The sequence below is a fragment of the Hyaloscypha bicolor genome, assembly GCF_002865645.1.
Source record: "Hyaloscypha bicolor E unplaced genomic scaffold K444scaffold_10, whole genome shotgun sequence".
Classification (NCBI taxonomy): Eukaryota; Fungi; Ascomycota; class Leotiomycetes; order Helotiales; family Hyaloscyphaceae; genus Hyaloscypha; species Hyaloscypha bicolor.
The window spans coordinates 52490-77526 of NW_020194512.1; the positions used below are offsets into that span (position 1 = coordinate 52490).

General features: G+C 42.9%; 5 protein-coding genes across 5 annotated transcripts; 2 read left to right on the forward strand and 3 right to left on the reverse strand.

Moving 5' to 3' along the window:
- The first annotated feature begins 8385 nt into the window (after positions 1-8385).
- On the forward strand, positions 8386-9463 carry K444DRAFT_605837 (uncharacterized protein). Its single transcript, XM_024878880.1, has 4 exons — positions 8386-8688; positions 8742-8829; positions 8921-9024; positions 9093-9463. Exons 1-4 carry the CDS (start codon positions 8614-8616, stop codon positions 9237-9239), a joined length of 414 nt encoding a protein of 137 aa, XP_024743745.1. The 5' UTR covers positions 8386-8613; the 3' UTR covers positions 9240-9463.
- Positions 9464-11380: 1917 nt separating this feature from the next.
- On the reverse strand, positions 11381-12844 carry K444DRAFT_593 (uncharacterized protein). The gene is made up of 5 exons (XM_024878277.1): positions 12508-12844; positions 12345-12458; positions 12162-12296; positions 12063-12113; positions 11381-12016 (listed from the first exon to the last, which is right to left on the reverse strand). The coding sequence occupies exons 1-5, from the start codon at positions 12704-12706 to the stop codon at positions 11514-11516; spliced, it is 1002 nt and encodes a 333-aa protein (XP_024743746.1). The 5' UTR covers positions 12707-12844; the 3' UTR covers positions 11381-11513.
- K444DRAFT_592 (uncharacterized protein) lies at positions 12845-13907 on the reverse strand. Its single transcript, XM_024878217.1, has 2 exons — positions 13490-13907; positions 12845-13342 (listed from the first exon to the last, which is right to left on the reverse strand). Exons 1-2 carry the CDS (start codon positions 13616-13618, stop codon positions 12983-12985), a joined length of 489 nt encoding a protein of 162 aa, XP_024743747.1. The 5' UTR covers positions 13619-13907; the 3' UTR covers positions 12845-12982.
- Positions 13908-13932: 25 nt separating this feature from the next.
- Positions 13933-15544, forward strand: K444DRAFT_516175 (asparaginyl-tRNA synthetase; the record flags this gene model as incomplete). Its single annotated transcript, XM_024873661.1, has 3 exons — positions 13933-14186; positions 14245-14365; positions 14423-15544. 3 exons carry the CDS (start codon positions 13933-13935, stop codon positions 15542-15544), a joined length of 1497 nt encoding a protein of 498 aa, XP_024743748.1.
- A 3065-nt stretch (positions 15545-18609) lies between these two features.
- Positions 18610-20079, reverse strand: K444DRAFT_515996 (uncharacterized protein; the record flags this gene model as incomplete). Its single annotated transcript, XM_024873640.1, has 2 exons — positions 18610-19028; positions 19089-20079. The coding sequence occupies 2 exons, from the start codon at positions 20077-20079 to the stop codon at positions 18610-18612; spliced, it is 1410 nt and encodes a 469-aa protein (XP_024743749.1).
- Between the last annotated feature and the right edge of the window lie 4958 nt (positions 20080-25037).

Below are 25037 nucleotides of genomic sequence, written 5' to 3' on the forward strand. Positions count from 1 at the left end.
CTAAAGTCTTTTTTTATTTCGAATTAAATTTAGTAAAAAATCTTAATTAATTTTATAATAGAACTTTTATTAAATAAAGAATATATTAATATAATAATTATTATAAATTATTTAGAAAAAATAATATTTGAAACTATAGTAAATATTATAATAAAAATAATAATAAAGTAATTTATAAGAATTTATTATTACTAATATAGGCTTTTAAGAATAATAGTTTATAGAAATACTATAAATAAGAATATATTATTTTAAGATAAATAAATTTATAGAAAAAAAATTAAATAATTAAGAATTTTCTTTATATTTTTATAAATTATAATTAAATAAATTTGGTAATTCTCTTATTATATATCGAGCTAGTAATTAATAATTAGAATATTTTATTTACTAAAATTAGTCTATTTTTTTATTTTATAAATATTATATTAAACTAGTATAATTTTAGAATAAAATTAGTAAGAAAAATAAAGAACTATTATTTATTTAAGTAATAAATAATATTATATATAAGCTCTATAATATATAAGCTATAATAATAATAGCCTAATAATTTTAAGAAAAAGTAATAAATTAGAAAAGAGATTAGGTTCCGGAATTTAAGATTAGAAATAAGATTTAGTTTAATTTTTAGAATATTCAAATAAATAAATTAATTAAGAAGCTTAATATAAAATATATTAAATATATAATAATTAAGGTAATAAAAAGCTGTAGTTTTTAATTTAATATTTTCTCAGAAATTTATAATATATTTTATAATAAGCTTTTTTAGCTAGCTATAATAAACTTGCTATTAAACTAGTTTTAGAATAACTTATAGCTATAATTATAGCTAATAGGAAATAAAAACAAGTATAAGATTAAATAAATTCTTAATAAGAAATATATAAGTTATAATTAAGAACTTTTAAAAAAGCTATTTATAAAATAAAAAACTATATTTACTTTATATAAGAACTATATTTCGTATTTAAAAATATAATAGTATTAGAAATCTAGAAAGAAATAATCTAATAAAAAGAAGTTTTATTTATATATTTATAAAACTAGAATTTATAAATAAGAAAAGAAGTAATATAACGAGTTAAAACCCGATTTATATATTTAGCTAAAAGCCTATATTAGATTATATAATAAAGGCCAGAGTTTTTATTATATAATATACCTCTTTAAATTAATAAAGTAATTATATATTATTTAGAAAACTCAAATATTTTAAAAAATATAGTTCTATTTTTTCTGTTTTTTTTATTTTTTATTTTTTAAAAGAATTCTATTTTTTAAAAGAATTCTATTTTTTAAAAGAATTCTATTTTATTTTTTAAAAGAATTCTATTTTTTAAAAGAATTCTATTTTTAAAAGAATTCTATTTTTTAAAAGAATTCTATTTTTAAAAGAATTCTATTTTTTAAAAGAATTCTATTTTTTAAAAGAATTCTATTTTTTAAAAGAATTCTATTTTTTAAAAGAATTCTATTTAATTAATTGAATTACTAGTTTTCTTTATATAAAGGCCTGGCCTATAATAAATCTAGTTTTAAATACTTTTTTTTTAATTTTATAGTTTTTAATAATTAAAAGTACTATATAAATATATTATATAAATATATTATATAAATATATTATATAAATATATTATATATAAAATTATTTTAAATAACTTATATTTTATATACTTATTTTAATAATATAATATAATATAATATTTTAAAAAATTATATTATATTTAAAAAGAAATAGAAATTAAAATAAGATCTTATATTTTTCTTTTTTCTTTAATTTATTATTTAGAAATTATATATATTAAATAATATATAATTATTATATTAATTTTTACTAGTATAATAAATAGTATTAAAAGAATTTTAAATAGTAAAAAAGATAATAAAAGTAAAGAAAAATAACAAAAAAAAGAATTAAATAGTATTTATAATATAAAGAAAGATATTTAATAAAATAAATTACTTAAATAGTCTATTTTACTTTATTTAAGCTTAATTATAAAAGGGCTATTTATATTCTATTTAATATTTAATAAATATATATTTAAGTAATTTAAATAGTTTAAGTATTTCTTTAATATATTAGCTAAAGCTTTTAAAGTTCTATATATACTATATTATCTTATAATTACTATAATTATTATAATATATAATACTAATAAAAGTTAGATTAGAACTAGTAAAATATCTAATATTTATAATTACCTAATAATTATATATAATCCCGAGCTTAAGCTAATATATAGGTCTATATATAGCTTATAATTATTTAGATCCGAGGCTTCTTTAAGATTCTCTTCTCTCTTTAGCTTTAAATTATTAAAATAGAAATAGTTTAACTATATTTATAATATAATTCAAAGATTTTTTATTTTTTAATTCTATAAAGAATTTAAATAATATTTACCTAATTAGTTTTTAATAAATATAAATATAATATACTATAGCTACTCTTATTCTAGTTAATTAATATTAGAATAAAAGAAAGCCCTAGAATAATTAGGCAAGAAAGCCCTAAACTAGCTAGGCAAATAAATAGACTAGTAATCTTATTACTAAAAAAGATATAAGAAAGCAAGTTCCGAAATAACTAGACTAGTTAGAAAGAGCCATAATATAAGATACTACTAGTATATTACTAGAAAATAAACTAGAGTCTTTTATTAAGTTTCCTAAAAAGTCCGAGTATTCTATTAATATTTATAATAGAAGAAATACTTTTTATTAGAGAATAAAGAAAAAGAGAAACCTGCCTTATTAAAAGTAAAATTTTAAAAGTTATTTCGGAATCCAGAGGCTTTATATAAAGAAATTATTAAGCTAATTCTAAAAATATAAAATATTCTTACTTATAATAAGAATTATTATAATTAGTTAAGAGAAACCAAGCAAGCCTTATAAAGAATAAAGCTATTATTAAAAAGCTTATTATATAGTTTACTAGAATAACTAGTTTCTTTATTTCAGAAAATAGATATTTAGTTAAATTCCCTAATTCTCTTATTTTTAAAAATATAACTAAAAAATAGTATTATTTTTAATAATTAGTTAGTTTAGATTAAAAATAAGCTCTATAATAACTCTAATATTTATTAGATAGAGAATCTTAAGATTATTTATATATCTGGCTATATAAGTAGCTATATTCTTATACTAATCTCTCTTTATCTAAATTAGGATAATTAATATATATATAAAATTATTAGAGAACTATATACCTATTTAGAAAAGCTATATAATAACCCGAATAAGAAATATAATACTTAGTAAGTATTTAAGAAACTATTTATAAAAAAGAGCCAGATCTTTTAGAAGTTTTATATTTTATTTCTAAAATATATAATAAACGAAAATATTAACTTATAGGATCTTAAAAATAACTTAAATAATAAGCTTACTTAAAAGCTCTAAGAAGCTATAGCTATATATTATAATAATCCGGCTATTTATATTACGGAATTTATATAATATTATATTATAAATAATTAGTAAATCTAAACTTATTATAAAAAGAAAAACCAGGTATTTAAGAAAGCTAATAAAGATATAAATAAACTAAGCTCAAGAAGTGCCTCCCGTATAAAGCCTGCTCTTAAGATCTTATTAATAAATAAGCTTATTATTTTGAGGCCTAAATCTTTAGATTTCAAGTATTATAACTATAATAGATTTAATTATATATCTAGGAACTATCTAGAACCCAAAACTAAATATATAAAGCAAGTTTTAGTAGCCAAGCTAATAGTACTTATTATAAATAAGTCGTCTAAAGATATAAAATAGGAAAACGAGAATTTCTAAAGAAAGTTTTCTTTTTAAAGCCGTATTATATTAATATAATAGAAGTTAATTTAAGCTAGTTATTAGGAAATAAAGTATTTATACTCTTTTATATAGTTAATAATAATAAATTAGATATTAAGACTTTTTCTCTTATTAATACTAGAGTAAATAAATATACTTTTATTAATTTTAAGTTTATAAGAATAATTAAATAATTTCTAAATATTAAGCTTATTTAATTAATATTACCCTATAATATAAGAGAGTTTAATAATAAGTAGACTATATCTATTACTTATTATATTAAGCTTATACTCTTAATTAATAAATAGAAAGTCCTAGTATTTATACTAATTATAAGACTAGATAAATATAATATAATTTTAAGATAATAGTAGTTTATAAATACTAGTATCCTAATTAATTATAAGAATAAAAGATTAATCTGGCCAGATAATTGGCCTAGAAAAAAGAATTAAAATAAGGTCCTAACTACTATATATAAGAATTTGGAACTCAGGAAAAGTAACTAATATTAAGAAAATATAAATAAAAGAAATAAAGCTATAGCTATAAATAACTCCTGGAAATCTCAGATTATAAAGAAGAAACTCCCTTATTCTTTTCCCAAACCGGGCTTAGAAAGCCATATATAGTAAAAGAATTAAGCTTAATATTATAGAGAAATACAAATAGCTTTAAGAAATATAAAAGTTTCTCCTAAGCCAGAAATAAAGATATTAAAACTATATTATCTAAAGGAAAGCTATAAGATCTAGTTAAGGCCTATAATTAATATTATAAGTATTTTACTAGCCGCTTTCTAGATAAATCTATAAAAAAAAAGAGAATCTTTTCTTTATAATATTATTTTTCGAAATTAATAAAGAGCTAGAATTATAATAAGAAAATAAATTTATTCCGGATAAGTAATAGCCAGGAAAAACAGAACTATAGTAACTAGTAAAAGTTTTACTAAAGAAGTTTAAGGATTTTATAGACGTTTTTTTAAAGAAAATATTAAATATCTTATTTCTATATTAATTATATAATTATAAGATTCAGATTAATAATTCCAAAGGCCTAAAGAACCTAAGATATTTCCTGATTTATTAATAGTTAATTTATAAGCTATAGGAAATTAAGTATTTCCTTAAAAAGAACTTTTAATAAGGCTTTATTAAGTTAAGCCAGTCTCCTTTTATATTTTTAATTCTTTTTATAAAAAAGACTAATAGAGTTCTTTAATTCTATATTAATTATTATAAGCTAAATAATTTAATATAAAAGAATTATTATTCTTTTTCTCTTATTTATAAGATCTTTATATAACTAGCTTAAGCCAAGGTCTATATAAAGCTAAATATTCGGCAAGTATTTTATTAAATTCAAATAAACCCAGAATTAGAAAAACTTATAATATTTCATATAAAATATAAGACCTATAAATATAAAGTTCTTTAGAAAAGCCTAACTAATAGCTCTATTATATATTAGAGATATATAAATAATATTCTCTTTAATTACCTTAATATCTTTTATATAGCTTATTTAAATAATATTCTAATTTATTTAAATAATTCCCTAGAATATAAAAACCATATATAAAAGGTCCTTTAGTAATTATAAGATATCGGCCTCTAAGTAAATATTAAGAAATCAGAGTTTAAGATTACTTATATAAAGTATTTAGACTTTATTATCTTTACTAAAGACATTAAAATAGATCCAGATAAGATAGTAATTATTAAGAACTAGTAACTACTAATAATAGTTAAAGAAATATAAGGCTTTCTAGGCTTTTATAACTTTTATTAATGCTTTATTACGAAATATAGCTATATAGTAAAGCCTCTAATAGCTCTAATATATAAGGGAGTTCCATTTAAGTAAATAGGCAAATCCGGAGCTTTTATTATTAGAACTATAAAATAGGAAAACGAAATATAAAGTTTAAGAGGTACTAGTAATAAAGCTATTTTATAGGAAGCTAAAGTACTAAATCTAGTAAAAAGAATAGGATCCAGATCCGGAGTAGTATCCTATATCCTTATTAAGTAATAGTACCCTAGCTTTTTAGAGCTTCTATAATAAGAACCCCGAATAGCCAGGACTGCCCCAGAATCTCTCTTATTAGTTAGACTATATCAAGAATAATATACTACCGGAACCGTATAATACGGATACAAATCCTTTAAGGTTATATATAAAAGGTCCTGGCCTTTAATATATAATCTATAACTTGAAAATTAAATAGAGACTTTTAAAGCTCGGGAACGAGCTTACTTTAAGAAAAGGAATAATATTACGGTTATTACAATATATGGTACTAGTAGGGGTTAGACTAGAACTAGCAAGGTATCTGGTATCTATAGTTACCTAATAATTATATGTGATTTTGAGCTTAAGCTAGTATGTGGGCCCGTATATAGCTTGCAATTATTTAGATCCGAGGCTCTTTCGAGATCCTCTTCTCTTTTTAGCTTTAAATCATTGAAATAGAGACAGTCTAACCACGCCTTCCAGGCCCTAGATCTTGTATTCGTAATAATAATTATATAAGAGATATATTAAACTTCGGTTATAAAGCTTTCTTTTTTCTTATACTTTTATTTATATTATTTAGGCTTCTTTTTATTACTTTATTATTATTACTAGAGGTTTTAAAGCCCCTAATCTAGTAATTCTCTTATTTTAAATATTATATATAATTTGTCTTATAAAAGAACTATATAAGGGTTATATTTTTCGTTTCTAATAATAAGTATAGCTCTTATATATATCTAAAAATAGAATGAATTTATGGTATATCTAGAGAGAAGGTTCTCTAGTCTCGAATTAAGATATATATTTATTAGCTTGTTTTAGACGCGTTTTGTCTATATAAATACGCGCTTGATATACGGTCTATTGCTTTAATACTCGAGATTAAGTCGTATTCGCGGGCATAAGGGTCTTGCCAAAAGCTTAGCCACGATTGAGATTCGAGTGCTGCTGTTCGTCGAGTGCATTCGGATTGGATCTTAATCGAGTCGATAATGTGCTGTATATATACGCATATAGAAGGGCACACTGCAATGGGTCGAATGTGATTTAGTCTTAGCCCAAGAAGCCTTTGGTTTCCAACCTGCACTGCGTGGAAGTGCTGAATCGTTGCAGGCCTCCCGAATACCCTTGGTTTAGTTTTATTAAAATCAGACCGTGGTTTAAGAAAAAAAATCCCCAGACTATGCCCTATCCTGCGAGCAACCAAGGCAGTGTCGTGAGGACAAGGTTGCCCCACGAGCGCTGAAGCACCGATCTTTTAAGTTTATCCCACGAAAGGCTGTAAGTTCGAGGTTCTCGGAATTGCCAACAAGGCTGAAGGTATGGCTATCATCATCGGAACCGAGGCGAGAGTATTTGACTTTGGAGATCATGAGGTTGAGCTCGCTCAAGGCTTGGAGGGCAAATTGCAGAGCCTGGACGTGACAGTAGAGGGCGCAATTTGAAAACTGAAAAGACAACAGGACCGTTGGTAGTTCAAAGATTAGCGGGTGCTTCGGAGTTTGAAAGGTAGAACTTGCACTGACTTCGCTGGTGTAACTCCGAATTCTAGCATTGCCACAATGCATCCAGGCACACTGCACACCGGAGAGACTGTACCAGTGTACCCCGGTTTTGTTTCTTATCACGTCTTTCCTTGCGATACTTGTGTTTACTTTTTACTGTTATCTATCTGCATGCTGCACTCTAAGATGATAGAGAAAAGATCAATTCTCGAGAAGACAGGTTATTCGATCATTCGGATGAGGTGAAATTGCACGCATTATTCTGCTCGACGGTGCGCCCTATGATATTGCTGTCATAGCGATGGTCAAGTTGGTTAATGTTCCTATTAAAAAAGGACGAGTTCGTGGGCCATTGGTATCCCGGGCTTGAAAGGACATTCGCAGGCTCACTAAAGCAAACCCCTGAATTAGAAGGAGACTTGATTTTAGCGAACCCGCGCGCGAAACGCCCACTGCAAGCCCCAAGAACCTAAAGGAAAACGAGATGAAGTTTCGGGGTCTTTTCTACGAAGCTTAAAGCATCGCAGGAATTGGCGTCAAGAAGACAACTAGACACGTTGAATTTTGGTGATATGCTCGCTCACGCACGTTCATCAAAGTTAAAGAACTAGAATGAAAATCAAGGTAAGGAGCATCAGAGGCGTGATAAAATGGGAGGTCCACATCAAATCTCAATTCGGTATTCGCCGGCCCCTGAGCTCCCTAAGCACGATTCATCACATTTGCCCGAGTTTTGATGTCTTACTCTCTTCGTATTTATCGTATTCTATTCCCAAGAGAGCGAAGTCACACGATCAGGCGCCATGTTCGCGTTGACTCACATGTGCATGACCAAGCACGCTACCGCGTGATGCACTGTGCGGGGAAGACACCTGCAGGAAGCTCGTTCGCGAACAAGAGTGGCCAATTCAAGGTTGGCATTTCCCCAGGTGTTACGAGATTGGATGATAGTGTCAGACATCCCTTTTTCCTGCGAGTGCTAGAAGTGAGGGAACTCGGTGAAAGCGGCAGGGTAATTCAACTTGCAGCTGAACTTATATACACAGGAAAGAGCTTCCCTCCATCATGCTCAACAGCAACTTTCTCACCCTCAGCCAAGTAGATTCACTACGAGCAGTGACCACAAAGTTGAGCGAGACTGCTAAATTTCCCCTTCTCTTGAAAATCCTCAATATTCTTTTCAATCTCACCTCCAGTTCCCATCCCACCAACCAACCACCAACGACACTACACCATCCACCACCCTAACAACAAAATTACAAATCCTATTGCCATGACTCAAAAGAGTCCTCCAACCGGTTCACCCTGCTGGATCGACATCCCAGCGGTTGACGTCGAAGCCTGCAAAGTATTCTGCTTCCCCGTTTCCGCTCAACGCATTTTGACGTAAACCCGCCACAGGAATTCTACTCCACGCTCTTCCCCTCTTGGGAGTTCAAGGAGCCAACCGAAGCCAAGTTGGCGATGTGGAGTTTCGCTTCGCCGTCTGGTTTGTTCTTTGCTTTCTATCTTCTTTCCCAAGAGAGAAATATGACAAAGGTGAAGCAAGCGGTTGGATTCTAGGCTGATCATGAAAATAGGACTTTCAGGTGGCATAGTTCAAGTCTCCGCTTCATGCAAGAACAACAAGCTTCAGAATGGAATGGGTGTTACTGTTTACCATTTCGTTGAGAGCATTGATGAGGTATGTTTTATTTCCCTTTCCTTTCTCCGTGAGGTTCTAGGGGTGGTGAAAGAGGCTAACAGAAAAAGATCAAGAAGCGAGTTGAGGGTTTGGGTGGGTTGAGTTGCAGTGGGAAGGAGAAGGCTGGCGATCACGGCATGTGGATGTATTTCAAGGATGTTGAGGGGAACAGGTTCGGTGTTTATGAGATGATTGCTGGAGAGGGCGGTCATTAGCTGCTTTCAGTGTATGTGAGAAGCTTGTGGCCGCAGACTAGAGTGAATCGATGCTTTCAATCCGAGTTGGGAGTGTGGTTGATAGTGGTCTATTTGGTCTTCTTGCTCCTGGACGAGCCTCATGAGGTGACTGGAGTATGATGTTCCAGCACAGTGGGTCTTAATTTGATACATTGATTAGGTGACGCCAGCAATATCCCGAACCGATTCTCCCTTAAGTCCAACCCGCAGGATTCCTGCACGTCGTGGAGAAGTTCTCCTTCTGATTCAGCTACTGCTCTTTATGAGTTAAACGAGGTAGGCTCAGGGGTTGGCGAGAAAGGGGATACATTCGTCGCTGTTACGGTTTACTTTCATACTGGTGGAGCTAATACAACGACTGATCAGGAGAGGCTGGTGTTCAATGGCTTCAAGTGGAAAAGCGGCCGAGGCAAGAAGAGAATTATTACCCCGCTGTGGACTGGAACAGCGGCTGGGTTGAGTGAGCTTGTCTCAAGATGGATCAATGCCAAAGACCCTTGAAGCATTCTTAGACAAGCATACCTTTTCTTGTAGAATTAAAACATTCCACTAAATCTGGATGTAGGGAAATCAAAACATGCTACGAACTGAGGCTGCAGAAATAGGAAATCGAAACAGCAGCACCCAAAAGGCCAGGAAATTGATCTAGCATTAGACTCGGAGAGGCAACAAATTTATTATTACTCTAGTGTAATTTCCTTTCCGTACTTTCCTTTTTTTGGAAGGTGTTCAACACATTGCTTGGCAAAAGTCAAAGCTCGATCTCTGGCTCGGAGGTTTCCACGTGGGAACGAAACCCCCCACCAGTTGCGGGGTCAGTGCTAGACATTGTGGAGTCAAAGGAAACCCGGGAACAGGGGGAGGGAGGAGTATTATGAGCTTAAAACCAATGGTAAGAACAAGGAAATTTCCCGTGGTGGGGGTTTGGAAGTGATTGGCTCCTGATAGAGAGTTTCGAAGTGGCGCAAAGCTCACCTGTTGAAGTACTTACTGAAACAAGTCACAACAGCGAATCATTCAGAAGAAAACAGTCTTGGGAAGAGCACTGCGCAGCTCGGCTCCGGCGGCTTTTCTTTTCCAGTAACAAATTGCCCGGAGTTTTGATCCCTAGCCGTCAATGACAAACTCTCCGCGGCACAGGCCCAAGCGGGGGAGTTTGCTTGCGAAGAAAGCAAGCCTCGGGAAGTCCCAGCGCAAATCTCCAGTCTGGCGCGGCTTTCTCCAGAAAAAGGCTTCTTCCCTGGCTGGTCCCACAAAACAGGTTCGAGAATCCAGTTAATAGCTCAAAAGTGAGCTTCCATAGCACAATGTACGCACCCACCAAGCCGACCCAACGATCCTGCGCTCCCCGTCAAAACGCACGTCAACCAGCAGGATCGACACGGCACTGCATGTCGGCAGGCCGCATGGAAGCCCGCGGCAGTAGAAACTGTGCCGGGGACCCCGCCTCATCGCGCTGAAAAGCAAATACAAGTGCCTCTCCCCAAACCCCAAACCCAATAATCGCTTTGTAATAGCACCGATCTCAGTGACACAGGCCGGGAATAAGATGCTTGTGCGATCGAAGCGGCTTCCCAACGGACAGGAAAGAGGGAAGGATACAGATCCGTAGAATCTGTCATACCATGCATTGCGATCCTGTGAGACCCTGAGGCGCGTTCGCTACACAAGCAAGACCTGGGGATTGGGTTCCCGGGTAGGAAGGGAGCTTAGGGTGGCACGGATGGGGAAACTTGTGAAGAGTGGTGTGGGAGAGTCTTGGGACCTCGACCTTCAAGTCTGCGGTCTATTTCAAGCCTTTTGTGGGCCCGGTATCGTGTGACAACGACGTGGTCTGACGGAGGGAACTGAAGAGTTGCTTTTGGGAGATCGGACCCCTCGGAGAGACCCCGTGAACATGTGGGCCCGCTGCATGATCATCTTCACTGCCGAAAAAGAAAAGAGAGATTCTCCTATCTCCATGTTGGGGAGCGGACTGGGACGGCATGGTTTGAGGCTTGGGTAATCATTGGGCGTCTATCATTAAGAATGAGATATCGTTGATAAGAAATCATGAAGCGCTGCCTCGTCCATCTTCCTCGTAAAGTGACCAATCCTCCAACGCCGTGGTTTTCTGCTGCCAAATTCCCGTGCGCCCTGTACCGCAATTCAAAACGCCATCTAATGCTTGACTCCTGCCATAACCTCTGTGTTGGCCGCTGATCGACAATCCTCCTGTCTCGGAGCCACATCCTTCTGAACATACATCGCTCATCACCATTTGGAATGTTTCGATCCTTTGTAGTCATCGTGAATAACCGCAGGGCTGAAGACATGCTTAAAAGTCTCTAGATCCGAAGTGACACTGCTCCTTGACGATGATGAGGAGGAGGACGAATGCTTGGACGAGGATGAGTGCTTGGATGAATGTTTTGACGATGAACCTCTGGAAGATGAAGATGAACTCGCGCTTGCTCCCATGGGACCTTCAGGAGGCTCAAAGGCAAAGACAACGTCGTTGAAATGGCCCACAAATTCGGGATCTTTGAGGAAAAGGTCCCTCCACATTCTCGCTACCTCCTCTGGAGGATTTCCGAAACCGGATCCCAAACCGAAAGTCCCGATACAGAGGTTTGCATATCCATAGTAGACCGCAATTCGCAAGGATGTTCGAATTTTGTCTCTCATAAGCTCCTTTTCATCTTTGAAGGCGTATTTCGTGTCGTGGTCCCTCAATTTTGGCCGTTTGACGGGGCAAACTGAAATGACAGGCAGGCCTAGAACGTTAGCTTCGAATGATCGATGCTTAACGACAGGACTTACTCTTATATTCCTCCCAGGGCTCATATTTCTCTGGTCCATTCCGGAAAACAACTGATAAATGTTAACACTGCGTAACTTTGAACACAAAACTCAACTTACCAACGTTCTGGGAGATAATCCCCGCTCTTGCTTGGATTGGATAATTGGAAGACAACGAATTTCCAGCTGCGGGAGTTGTGAGCGTTGCAAAAAGATTGCTTCTCCGGCAGAGACACTCTTCTGGTGACATGACACCTAGCCTTGATTAGCTCGGGTCTGGAAATGAAATTCAGGAAGTCATACCGGCCTCCCAATCACCTCCGGGTCTTTTGTCATGTGCTGGCATAATGACGGGGATTGGGGAGTCGCCAGCAGCCCACTCAATAGCAAGATCAACAGGATCTCGTTCATAGAAGGCTAGAGAAATGTCAATATTTGCTTCAGTCTATGAAGTGATCGGTCATACCAAATCTAGCATGATACATCATTTCATTCATTCGTTCCCCAGATTCGTAACGGGGTGGAGGCTTCGCCGGCAACGAGTCCGAGAAGCATGTATACGAAGTAGGCGGCCATCTGTCACTGAAGTTGTCACGGATATATGGAATGTAATTCTTTTTGGCCTCCGCAGCTATCTCGGAGGGCTTCGGCTTCGAAGGAGGCATCTTGGAATACTGTTAAAGTTGAAAGTACTGCGGAGTGGTAGATTTGAGCTGATCTTCGTCGGACACATAGAAGGAGAGAAAATTTCCTTTCTCAAGGACCCATTGTGGTGCAAAAGATGGACATGGGTCAACACTTATAGTTTCCCTGATGATGTGGATTGGGAAAAAGAAACGCCACTTCCGTCAAGGAGACATTCCAGATTGGATGCGAGTCGACAATTTAGGAGCACAAGTTCAGACTAAGTCCACGACCTGAGACCTCGAACAGGCCCTACACTACCAACTGGGTGGCTCCCCAGAACACTTTGGGGCTAGGTCCGCCGGAGTATAAACCGCCCACAGCACACAGATTGCCTGCCCAGACCCATTTGGTTCCAATGCGACCCAAGCCCAGTTTTTGAGGCGGCGAATAAATTGGTTTGGTGACGGGCCACTGTAAAAAAGCAAAGAAACTAATGCATAGGGCCGGGTTCCAAGATCTCTTGTACCCTGTGTCGCAGGAGTACTGAGATTGGCGAGAGAGATCTGACTGAAAGAAGCAAGCAGTGCAACGAGGGTCCTGAGCACTGGGAGTCCGAGGGTCACAGGTTGAGCATGCTGGTTGGGCCTTGAAACATCTGAGAGCTGGGCAGCGAACTGAGCGAAGTATCAGCATCCACCCAGGAGTGAGGCTCCAATAGTCTATCGCGAAGGGCACATTCCTCGGCACTCGCCCGCGGAGAGGGGTAGGCAGAGCAAAAGCAATTCACAAGAATGAGAACGAGCTCCCGGGAAATAACTAACCATAACAGCGCATGTGACACTGCGGTTCAAGGCGGTCTGGGGGGAGGAAACAGCACTGCATTGGGAATGATCAGAACGCGGCAGTGAGAGTGCGAGCAGATACCGCATTTCCGCCCTGGCCTGCAGCATAACAAAAGGGAGAAAAAGGAGAAAGCGAAGATTAGCACTGCTACACTGCTGCACTGGAGACAAAGTTTGAGAGTTCGAGTGCGGAGGAGGCGTCTGCGTCTGCGTCTGCGCCTGCGCCTGCGACTACAGTCTGAGTTGAGAGTCTGGTTGCGGCTCGATCCGAAGCGCACCTCACTCACGTCTTTTTTTCGCGTCTCTGAAACTTTCTGTTTACCCCTTCTCTCCCCCAATTCCTCCAACTCCCTCTCACCACACCGACAATTGACCCCCAGGGCGGTTCCCCGGACGGCAAAATCTTGTTTCGAGTGGGGGAGATGGTCCGATCAGTAGTGGCGCGCTGTGTCAAGCAGGTATTCAGACAATCGAGAGGCTTGCATACCAAGCCGCTGTCTCACGAGTCGTCCATCGCACACCTCCTCGACCAAGGGCCAAAGGACAGCGAGAGGGTCGTCGTCAATGGCTTTATACGGTCAATCAGGAACCAGAAGCAGAGGTCTTTTGCCTCTGTAGGGGACGGGTCCAGCCTCGAGCCGCTGCAAGCCCTCCTTACTCCCCAACAGTCCGAGAGGTCAGAGCTCCATGCACACCTCCACATTCCGTCCAACTCTAACCAGACTGCTGGGCAGACTCTCCAATGGCACAGCTGTCCGACTCACGGGCTCCTGGAGACAATCGCCGAACCCCAAGGTGCAAAGCCACGAGCTGCATGTCAAGGAGGTAGATATTATCGGATACTCAGACCCTGCTGTATGTAAGGCTTGGACAATGGATATTTCAGATGACAGTACTAAGTGTGACGGACAGACGTATCCTCTGCAAAAGAAATACCATACGCCTGAATACCTACGAACGATGCCCCACATGCGAGCTCGACTTCCCTTCAACTCCACATTACTACGTTTCCGGTCAGATGCTATAGCAGCAGTCACTTCAATGTTCTCCGAGAATGGCTTCACTCAGATACACACACCTATAATCACATCCTCTGACTGCGAGGGCGCCGGAGAAGTCTTCCGGATCGGAGCTTCGGAGAAAGAGTTGGGCAGCGAGGGAGACGACGGGTCGTTTTTTAAGGCCGCAAAATATCTGACAGTCTCAAGCCAATTGCACCTTGAGGCTTTGGCACAATCTGTTGGCAAAGTATGGACATTATCGCCAACCTTCCGGGCAGAAAAGAGTGATACTGCGCGCCATCTGAGCGAGTTCTACATGCTGGAGGCTGAGATCAGTTTCACGCAAGACATGGAAGATGTGATGGGGTTGGCTGAGAAAGCTGCCCAGTCTATAGCCCGGAATTTGGATTCGGCTGTGTCAAGAGTTGGGAAGGAACTGCTGCAAAGCACAATAGGAGAAGAGGAAATTAGAAGACGAGTGGGCGGCATGCTCCAAGGTTTCCATCGGATAACGTACACCGAGGCTATCAAGCTACTGCAAACTTCTACACACCAATTCGAATATTCTCCAACATGGGGCCACGGCCTACAGGCGGAACATGAACGATGGATTGCCGCGCAGGTTGGGGGCAAGGCAGACATTAGTGTTCCCGTCTTCGTCACCCACTATCCTCGAGCCATCAAACCATTCTACATGTTACCAACAGCCAACACCGCGGATGGCCGAGAAACGGTGGATTGTTTCGATCTTCTTGTTCCAGAGGCATGCGAAATTGCAGGCGGTTCGACGCGTGAGCATCAGCTGAGGCCCCTCATCAAGTCCATGCAAGCAAAGGGCATGATTCCAGGCCCTGACCCCTCGGACGAAGATCTTGGCGAATTGAGATGGTACGTTGATCTGCGACGATGGGGTAGTGTGCCTCATGGTGGATTTGGTCTGGGCTTCGACAGACTATTGGGATATCTTGCCGGTGTGCCAAATATCAGAGAGGTGGTCACCTTTCCTCGATGGGTTGGCCGTTGTGAGTGTTAGGCTCCCTCTTAGTATGTACAATACGCTTCTTGTAAGACTATCCCATCCGGGTCTTGAACATCGCTCACATGCTCTCCACTTCGCCGACTCCGAACGTCCTTCTCGTGACACTGCCACCGGCCATTGCGCTGGGACCTCTCCAACACCGGGGATCACGAAGACGGTTCCCGGTCGGGCCTTTCTTCGGGGTTGTCACACCTGTGACACACCTGCTGTGGCTTCGGTCCAGACCTGCTATCAGGCAGGCATACTCATCTATCTATATTGCTCTCGCCACTCTCTCCTCACAACCAACCAACCAACTGCGCTCCATCTTCAAAATTATGAAACACCACCAGCCCCAATAGACCCCAAACGCAACCTCATGAACTGCCGCCAATAAGTAAAGCATGTGCCTGGTTTTCTGCAGCGGACGGGATGACCGCGGGTATGCTCTGCTCCATGCCAACCAAATCCGTGAGCCGAATTCTTTTCCGCTCCCCCTTACATCGACCCCAATGGTCAATGGAACTCGAAAAGTTATATTATCAGCTGCCGCTCTGCCGCCAACATGCGCCTTGTCCCTGGCCTCTGCGTCTCAGGTAGCGCAACCCTATTCTCAACCCCAAGACGGAACTGCCGACTGCAGGAAACGCACGGCATTGCAGATTCCTTTCTGCAGAGGCTACCTCTCCAACGGCCGCGCTTTTCATTACACACACCTCCATGTATGTGACATAGAATTGAAGTAAGGTTGGGCGGTCCGCTGTGCATGCTGCCTTGCTTGCATATGCGAGTACTGGAGGGAGGGGGGCGGATATGTCAGGATGGGATGTCATGCGATGGCGTGTTTAAATTTAAACGCCGCGCCTCGCAGACGCACATCAGACTGTTCCTGGTCCCTCGCTTGGGGGGGGTGCCCTTTGCGCCTATTTCGATCGCTTGTTACGCTTTTGTCCTGTGTCGACGGCGTCTTTTGGTTCTGATGATGGTCTTCGATGAATAGATTGATGGTGTGGGAATCTAGGCAGCGAAATGAGACCACTTATTTCCAACATGTTTAATTTACGGGAATTGATCCAAATGATTCATTCATCTTTCCCTCGCTCTGTTGGCCAATTGACGCCGAAGCCTTTTTCCAACAACTTGCAAAGCCTCGTCCCTCGTACCTGCAACCCATCATGGCCCTTTCCCCACCTCCTCTTCCACCTATGTACCACCCCAGCGTGCAACAAGCTTCGGCAATCTCCAGATCACGCAGTCAATCGAATGGCATGATGCCAAACAAATGCGTAGAAGATAGACAAAATAGACGCAGAAACATGCAGTCAGCAAGCAAGTCAGCCCCAATCCTATCGCTCTAGGATGAGTTGGGAATACCCGGCGCTATATCTCCCCTATTTTACCCCACTATCGCTTTGGGGACCCCCCTGCTCCACCCCGCTTGGTGAGGAATGACAAACTTCGGGGCTACACCAGTTCAAATCCTTCCCGAGCACACAGATAGAGTTGGGGTCCATGCAATGCAGGAGGTGAGAAGCGCAGCGGGTAAGACGGATGTCTCGTCCTCCCGCTGCAGCTGGCGTCTAACTATCTTTCCGCATCTTCCTCGGTCGGCCCGCAGGCAGGCAGACAGGCAGATGCAAAAAGTGTGCTGCACCCCCGCCGGTTCTTCCCCAGCGAGGGGTCCCCCTGGAAGCGCGGCACCAGGCATGGAAATGGAGGTTCCTCCCGGCGTGCTTCAGCATGCGCGGATCCCACCCACACCTGGATCTGCCAGCCGGGAAGTGTGGCATTTTCGTACGCAAGAAGCCCTAAAACAAGTTTCCTGACACTCCCTGAAGCACCTCGTAAGCGACGCCCTCGTCTCAACCGTGCTGTCGGTACCGCGCTGACGACGTCCTCCAATCCTTCCGTCAGGGCTGCCCATCCCTCCCGCGCGAGAAATTGAGCTTCCAGTCTAAAACAAGCGCCAAGTAGCCTGTTTTCTTCAAAGGCTGATACCTGCCATGCGGCCCTTCCTGCAACCGCGCCTCTAGACAGATGGGAAGGCAGACTCTTTTGGATCCGCAGCAAGAAGCAGTCCTGCTCTAAAGAAGGGCGGAGAGAGCGAGACAAGCATTAGGGAAAGGAGAAAGGGGGTATTCTGGCGAGGGAGGCAGTGAAGACTTCGAGGAGGTAGAGGTGCAAGGGAAGAGGTACTGCCTTGTACCTTTCGTATACGATGTGTCTCTTGTACTCTAGTCCACCAGGTCTTCCCCCGGCCCCACCCCTGAGAGCTGAATGGGAGGGTTGGGTAGAGGTATCAATCGGCGCTTCATTCACTCTCACCCCCTTTCACCGTGTCACGCGCTCAGCCTCCTCCCTCCACTCCCTAGAATCATACCAAGCTCTGGGCCCGATTATGGAAATCACAAGTTTACGGCTCTGGGAGCTACTAAACTTACCTTAGGAGCTCTATCCCCAGATCGTGAACTCAAGCAGCTTCATAAAAGATGCCAAATCCAAAGTAGTCGCATGATGATCCTCCTCTTATTCTCTCCTTCCTTCCTCCCTTTCATAAACCATACGCAGCAACGCAAGCGAAGTCTAGTTGCGTCCAAGAGTTTCATCTCCTCCGTAATCATGACTCCAAGTCACTTCCCGCTAGGGTAGAATCGTAAACGAGAGCGCAAGACATGAATGAAAGTCACATTGCAAGCATCTTGGACGAAGCATGCGATCAATCCTCTTTTCATTCCTCTATAAGATCAAGTTCCCTCATCCCTTGGCAAGACTTTAAGTCTGCACCCGTTTCCCATCCATCCCCTTCCCAATCCCAACCCAGGAAGCAGAAGCGCCTCAGATCACGCCAACGCCAACGCAATGCAGCAAGCAACCCTCTCCCCAGCCATGCAAGTATGTCAACCCCCGTAAAAAAAAATTTAAACAAGAAAACGACTGTTGCGAGCGCTGCAATGCAGTGCTGAAAGCTAGTCATACAAACAGCGAATTGGGAATTAATAAAAAAAATAAAGGAAAAGAATGAAACCAGAAAGCTGGTATTAGACGCCGTCCACGCCCTTCTATCGCGAAAGCAGGCAAAATCAGATCATGAACTTTCGATCAAGCACCCTAATCGCCCTCTGATCCTCGCCAAGAATATTCAGCTTCTCGTGTGGGATATCCTTCGGTCGCTGATTATCCTCCTTCGGACTCCTGCTGCCCGCCCTGCTGGAATTGCTCTTATTGTCCGACATCACCGAGACCGAGTCTGTAGCATGCACTAGGCTTGAGATGCTGGGTATGCTCTGGGCTTGCGATGTGCTGTTGCCGTTGGGCGTGCCGTTGGGCGAGGCTCGACCGTTTGAAGAGGGAGTATTGGCTTGGTCTTGAGGCTTGGTACCCGGTGGTGTGGAGGTCCGTGGGGTGCCGTTGACTTGGACCGGTGGCAGGTTTTGGGCAGTGAGGCGGGGATCGAGCATTGGTGGTGCTGCGCTTTGCAAGGCTCGTTGGGCGATTTGAGCTTGCTGCTCGGCGTGGGCTTGTTGCTCGGCGACCAGTCTAGCTTGAGCCACTCGTGGACTTGGGTTGGGGGCGTAGTGCGGCATGATATTTTGTGCTGTTGCGGTGCTCATTCCTCGGTGTTGCGGTGGAGGCGGTGGTGGGGGAAGAGACGAATCAGCGAGAGGGGGTGGTGGTCGGTCGAAGACCGTTTGTGGGGGATGTTGACCCATAGAAGTCGGTGGCATTCCATTGGGGATATAGGGGCTGTGTTGTTGGTAAGGCGAATTATGTTGCGATCCTGGGTGAGGGGCAGAATTGTACATCGAGCCGGAATGAGGAGGGAATGGTGGTGTCGAGATTGGAGACGGTGGCCAGTTGTAGTTTTGAGCTACTGCATATGGGTGTGGTGGAGGACCTCGTTGCTGGTATGGTGATGGTTGCATGTGTTGTTGAGGTGATTGCATATATGGAGCTTGTTGCATTGGTGCTCGAGTAACAGGTGGTCCTTGAGCCTCATGGACAGTTGACTCTGGGTACATGCCCTTTACGGGAACAATATGTCGAAGAGATGGATCTGTGGTTGGCTGCATCAACTCAGGAGCACCAGCGTGCGGTCGAGAGTAGTAGCTGATAAGATGGAGGTGTTGGCCAGTCGAGGTGGTGATGCTGAAAGATTGCTTCATCAATCCGTCAGGCTTGTATCTGTATCCGTCCGGTCCATCGCCATCCATATCTTGATCTTCATCACTTCCTCTGCCACTGTCCGGTGTCTTTCCTCCAATTCTTCGTGCTGGCGGCGGCACGAATTGGCCTCCGCCTCTCTTGCCCTCCATCTCTCGGTATGTCAAAAAACTGCCAGAAACTCTGCTTGCACTCCATGACTTCCCATCCGTCCATCTCCGCATTCCTGCTTCCCGCTCATCCCAGACAAAGACGGATCCTGACTTTATTGATTGTCTCTCCTTCTCGGATAATCTTCGCTGGACTCGAGGTAGCAGACCTAGACGGCAAGCTTCGAAGAGCTTGATCGCATCTGCAGGCGTCCGCACGTGGCCGTGATAGGTGTCCATCCTGTTCGTCGTCATGTCAATTGACCTCTCTGAATTTTGCACACCGCGTGCTGCCTGTCTGCTCAAGTAAAGGAGGACCAGCTGTCCCTTGCTCTGCTCCAAACTTGTGCCACGGCGTCCTTCGCAGAATGTCGCCGATGTCTCCCTCAAGTTTCTCAATGCCGGCAAGGATCTTTCTCGGCGGTCGTACGCGGTCCCTGCCGTTTCTCGGACGTCACAGAAAGCTTGGTGGGCCACGAGAGCCGGTTTGCAGGCCAAGAATCGGCGGCGGCGAGGTGGGTGGTAGCGCTGCTGCTGCTGCTGCTGGAGGAAGTCGAGTCGAAGCGGACGAGTGCTGAGACGTGCGGCGGTTGATCTCCTTCGCTTCAGATGAAAGTTAGCCACAGATTCGTCCCACAATGGCACCGATTGCACCAGGTGGGCAACTGGCGGAGGTCGAAGCGAAGATGAGACAATGGGAGCATGAGAGTGACAGAAGCTTAAAGTAAAGTTGCCGGGGCTGCGCGTGCAGTTGACGTTTCTGCAGGAATTCTGTGGGCACTTCTGTGGGCATGTCGCCGCACCAGCCTGACACAGAGGACGACAGATCTGATTTCAGAACGAAAACGCGCTGCGACGGCGGTGGTGGGGGGTGTTGCGGCTTTGGAGGAGAGGTGGTGGGTAGCTGCGTATCTGATCGCCCCATGCCCACACCCACCCACAGTCTGATTGACGGCGGTCGATGACGCAAGGTTCAGCAAGCGACAGCGAGCTGTGCGCTGCGCTGCGCTGCGCTGCCAGACGAAACCCACCAGATAGATATATGGGCCCATTGTGCAAGTGCTGGACAAGAAAGAGAAATTCACATACCTGATGCAGTGTGTCCCGGGTGAAAGTGAGGGCTATCCCTAGTATCTCCGCAGAGTGTCGAGTGGTGTTCGAGTTGAAAATTCCCGTAGATGGTGTTGAAGGCTATGTCGTATGGGAAAGCAACACCGAGAGAGCCGAGTCCAGTGGAGGCGATACGTCACAAGATTTCAAGATTTGTGCCACGTTTTCTGCTTCTCTTCCGGGTGGAAAGTAAACTTCAATCGTCGAGAGGGTCAAGTCGATGTTCCTCCAAGGTCGTGTGTGTGGTGGTGATACAGTGGTACAATATCTGTCCAAGTCGGACGGAAAATAAGGGTGCGCGGTGCAGCAGTAGTTATTAAGCTGCGGAGGCTGTGGCAGGAGGAAACCGTTTGGGGCTCGCGGCGTCGAAATTATGGACTTGGCTTGGAATACTTTATGGGAGGCAGATTAAGTTTGGTGCCCCTAGCAAGGCTTGAGGCTAGGGTGCCTGTCGAAGGCTACAGAAGAAGGCGTCCGCTTCGGGCAAACGATCTGGCTGAGTTGGGGTTGTTGGCGGTCCCTTGCCACCAGGCCTGCTCTGGGGTATAGAGGACTTTTGCGAGAGACGAGGGTAGGTTGGGAGGAGGGTATCCAGATGTATCTGCGGCGGTGTCGCGGTACGGCGGTTCTCTTGAGCGCAGCCGCTGGGCCAGGTATCCAAGTACCTTCTTGTACTTTTTTGCACAGGGTTGCGGGTGATGGCTGCTGGGCGCTTCTTCGGCGGCGTGCAAGAAGGAAAATGCTCTCCCTCTGTTGGAGGCGCTTGGCTTTGTGGCTCTGTTTCTTGGACGTCTTGTGGAATCTTGGATGGTGGAGATGGGCATTCGTACTGGTCTCTCGCCACGTCTTCTATTCTATAGTTATTCTCCAGCTGGGAACAGCGCTTCTGGATGTATTCGTCACGTTGGCTTCTCCTTTCCTGCGTTTGTATCAATCCGCACTCAACTCCGTCGAAGTATTTGCGTACGGGGCAGGGGTACTCGGGGGTCCTCGTCAGCTTCTCCCGTAGGGCGTCCCGTTCAGAATTTCAAGGGGGCATGTCACGAGCTGAGCTTATTTTCCGAGCTCTCATAAAGCCACCTCTAAATATCTTTAGCAGACATCAGTTCATGCGAGAGCGTCACCACAGCTGTGGCTCATCGCCCATAATACGAAGGACTTGACACTTTGTCCTGCAGCGCCGCCCGGCGCAGTCAGCCTACCATCGCAGACTGCTCTCCAATCCAACCCGCTTCAAACGCCCCCAACCTGGCTCACTAAACTCTGACTTAGCATCACAAATTCGCTACAACCCAGTCAGCAGTCTAAAAGCGTGTCCTGTAGCAATTCCAGCACTACGATTCATCTCCTTACTGCTTAAATCCTACAGCATGCTGCAGAATGCAATTCCAAGAAGGATGATCCTGAGTCTTGATCCATGATGGCATGCATCTGTCGCAAAGGTTCACGGCAGGGACAGAAGGTTGACGAGTCCTGTGGGCCCGTGTGGAGAAGCAAACGCTGATCCATCTAGTTAATGTTTAACTTAACACCTTGTCCACCCACCACTCCACCACTCCACCACTCAAAATCCCCACCCGCCTGATCTTTCTCTGACTTGAAAACAGTTCCACCCGTCTACGTTCGCCCTCTAGATCAAGCTTATTCGGTAGTTTGGGCTAGGGGACTTGTCATCGTATCAATTGTCTGGCACTCCGCTTGATCCAGAAACTTTAATTCAGTTAGAGTACTGTGTTTGGTCTGGAAGGTTGATGCAAGGCTTGGCTGATCCCACACAGGTTTGAGTTGGGTTGGCAGGCTTGCGAATCGTGTTCCAGGCGTCGTGTACTTCGTCTTTCCACCCTCGGTCCCGAGCCTATTCATGTTCTATCAGGTAAAGTGCAGCCATGATCTGTTCTAGAATAGGATCCAATTCACAGATTCTTCTCAACGACAATCTTGTGCTACCTGTCATTATTTTCATGTCCAACTGAGGGGGTGAGTAAGGAATTCTTTACATGAGGAGCGGACATCGTGGTACGAAGGTGCATCAGCCTCAATCCTTCCTATCTCTCCAAAGTACCTCCCACCTAATCGCAATATATAACCACACCTTATTTAACGCCACACGCAAATAAGGTTATTTTTCTCACTCCCGTTCCCGCCTCCCCCGAGATAGCATAAAGTGCTCAAGATCAGCCTATCTCAAGCTCTCGGCACAGTTCTCGGATTGCTTCGTTCCCGTGCTTAAAGTTGACGAGGTTGAGAATAGGCGTGGCCGTTCGCTCGGGTCTGACGGAAATGACCTCGCAAACACTGCCCACTTCTGTACGTACCACATGTTCAATCTCACTCATCGTCACTCCCATCAATCACACTCACACTCACTCACTCACACTATTTTCATTGCTCCTCCACATCCCGAGCAATACACCTCAATCTCCCTCTCTCATCATCCAAACCTCCTAAATCCAATCCAGACTCCAGACAGATACTTAGCGGGTACGGAGTCCACGCAAGCTCTCGGCACCCCACCACGGCGTGGCGTTGCTTGGCACCTAACCGAAGTGGACCCAGGTCGATGTCAACTTTTAAGCATGATTTTTAAGATTTTAAGGCTCGTGCAGATCGTAGCGCCTCCACCCAGCATCATTCCGCTACTTCCGCGACTCGCGCCCAATCATCTGCGACGACTCTGATAATTCTGATTCCACCCCACCTTATCCAAAAAATTCGATGTCTTTTGAGGTGACAAGGAGCGGGTGCGCGTGGTCGGGGGATGGCTTGCACCGAAACACCGATGATGAGCTGAGGATTGCTGGATTTGCAGAATGGGCGTCGGATGCTGCGGGTTGTTAGTAGAATACGATGACATGCCGCGGCCGAAACGGAGGCGCTGGTGTTGATACTTACGCACCACTCGTATGTCTTATTCGTATCACGAGTACGGATGCAATGCTCGTTTCTCGCACGGAGCCACAATCCCGCCTCTTCGTTCCCATCCATCCCTATCATCTCTCGTTTCTCGCTTCCCAGCTCATCATTATTTGCATTCTGCAAACGGCACGGCTGCCACATGTCTGTCCATTTCCCCTTTTCTCGTCTGTTCACTCCCTCGTTCGTCCGCTGTGGTAACCAAGGCGACCCAACAAATTCCAAATGGGCCCGCAAAGCTGACCCGACTCGGCGTCGACAGAGTGGGATGCAAAAAGCAGAATCGAATGATTCTGGTTCAAAAGCCAAGCCACGGCGTTCTCTTGGCTGAAAGGGCTGGGCGGGAGTCGCTCGTTCAGAGTTTCCAATCAGGAATAAGGTTTTTATGGTTATTTGCGCATGAGTCGGACAGATGACAGAGGATGACAGATAAGCCAAACCTCCCTCTTCCTTTCCGAGGGACGCAGAAGAGAGGTGGATGATTCGGAAACCGAAGTGTTGGAGCCGATCTGGTGATCCGACTCACGAGCACCTCCAAAAGGAGACAACGAGTGACCGACCCATGGGCCACTGCAACGCAGATGGAGAGGAAGCTTGGGAGAGCTTGGAAGGGCAGGAGGAAAAGGCTGGGCTGTTGGTGCCAAGCATCGAGACGAGCCAGCGAATCGAATCGTGGATGAAGCCGAGATAGAGTTAGAGTTACCTTGATTGCAAGTCTTGGCGCCACCCTTGTCTTGGCGGGAGGAACATGCTTAATTGACCTTGCTTCATGCTCAATCCCAGGCCTCATATAACTTTATTTGCAGCGCAGCCAACGGGGGAAAAGGCAATACGGAGAGATGTGCCATGTACAGTGCCGCTGTTGGTTATTCGTCTCGAGTGTGAGTTTATTTAGCCATCCGAGGCTCTGTCTCAAGGTCTCAAGATTTGAGGGCATTGGAAATCTTGATGCGAGGGCATAGGAGAAGGGGAAAATTTTCCGACAACCCGTAGTCTCGTCATCCCGAGGCTTCTTCAATCGACAAAGACACTGCAGTCCAGACCACCCGTCCCCCGCCATGGCGCCCAAAAAGAAAGCAATCCCTTGGCTTGGTGCCGCGTACGATTGCTCTGTCCCAATCGAACCAGCAATGGACAGAGCACCAAGTGGACGCTACTGTCAACTCAAATCGCGC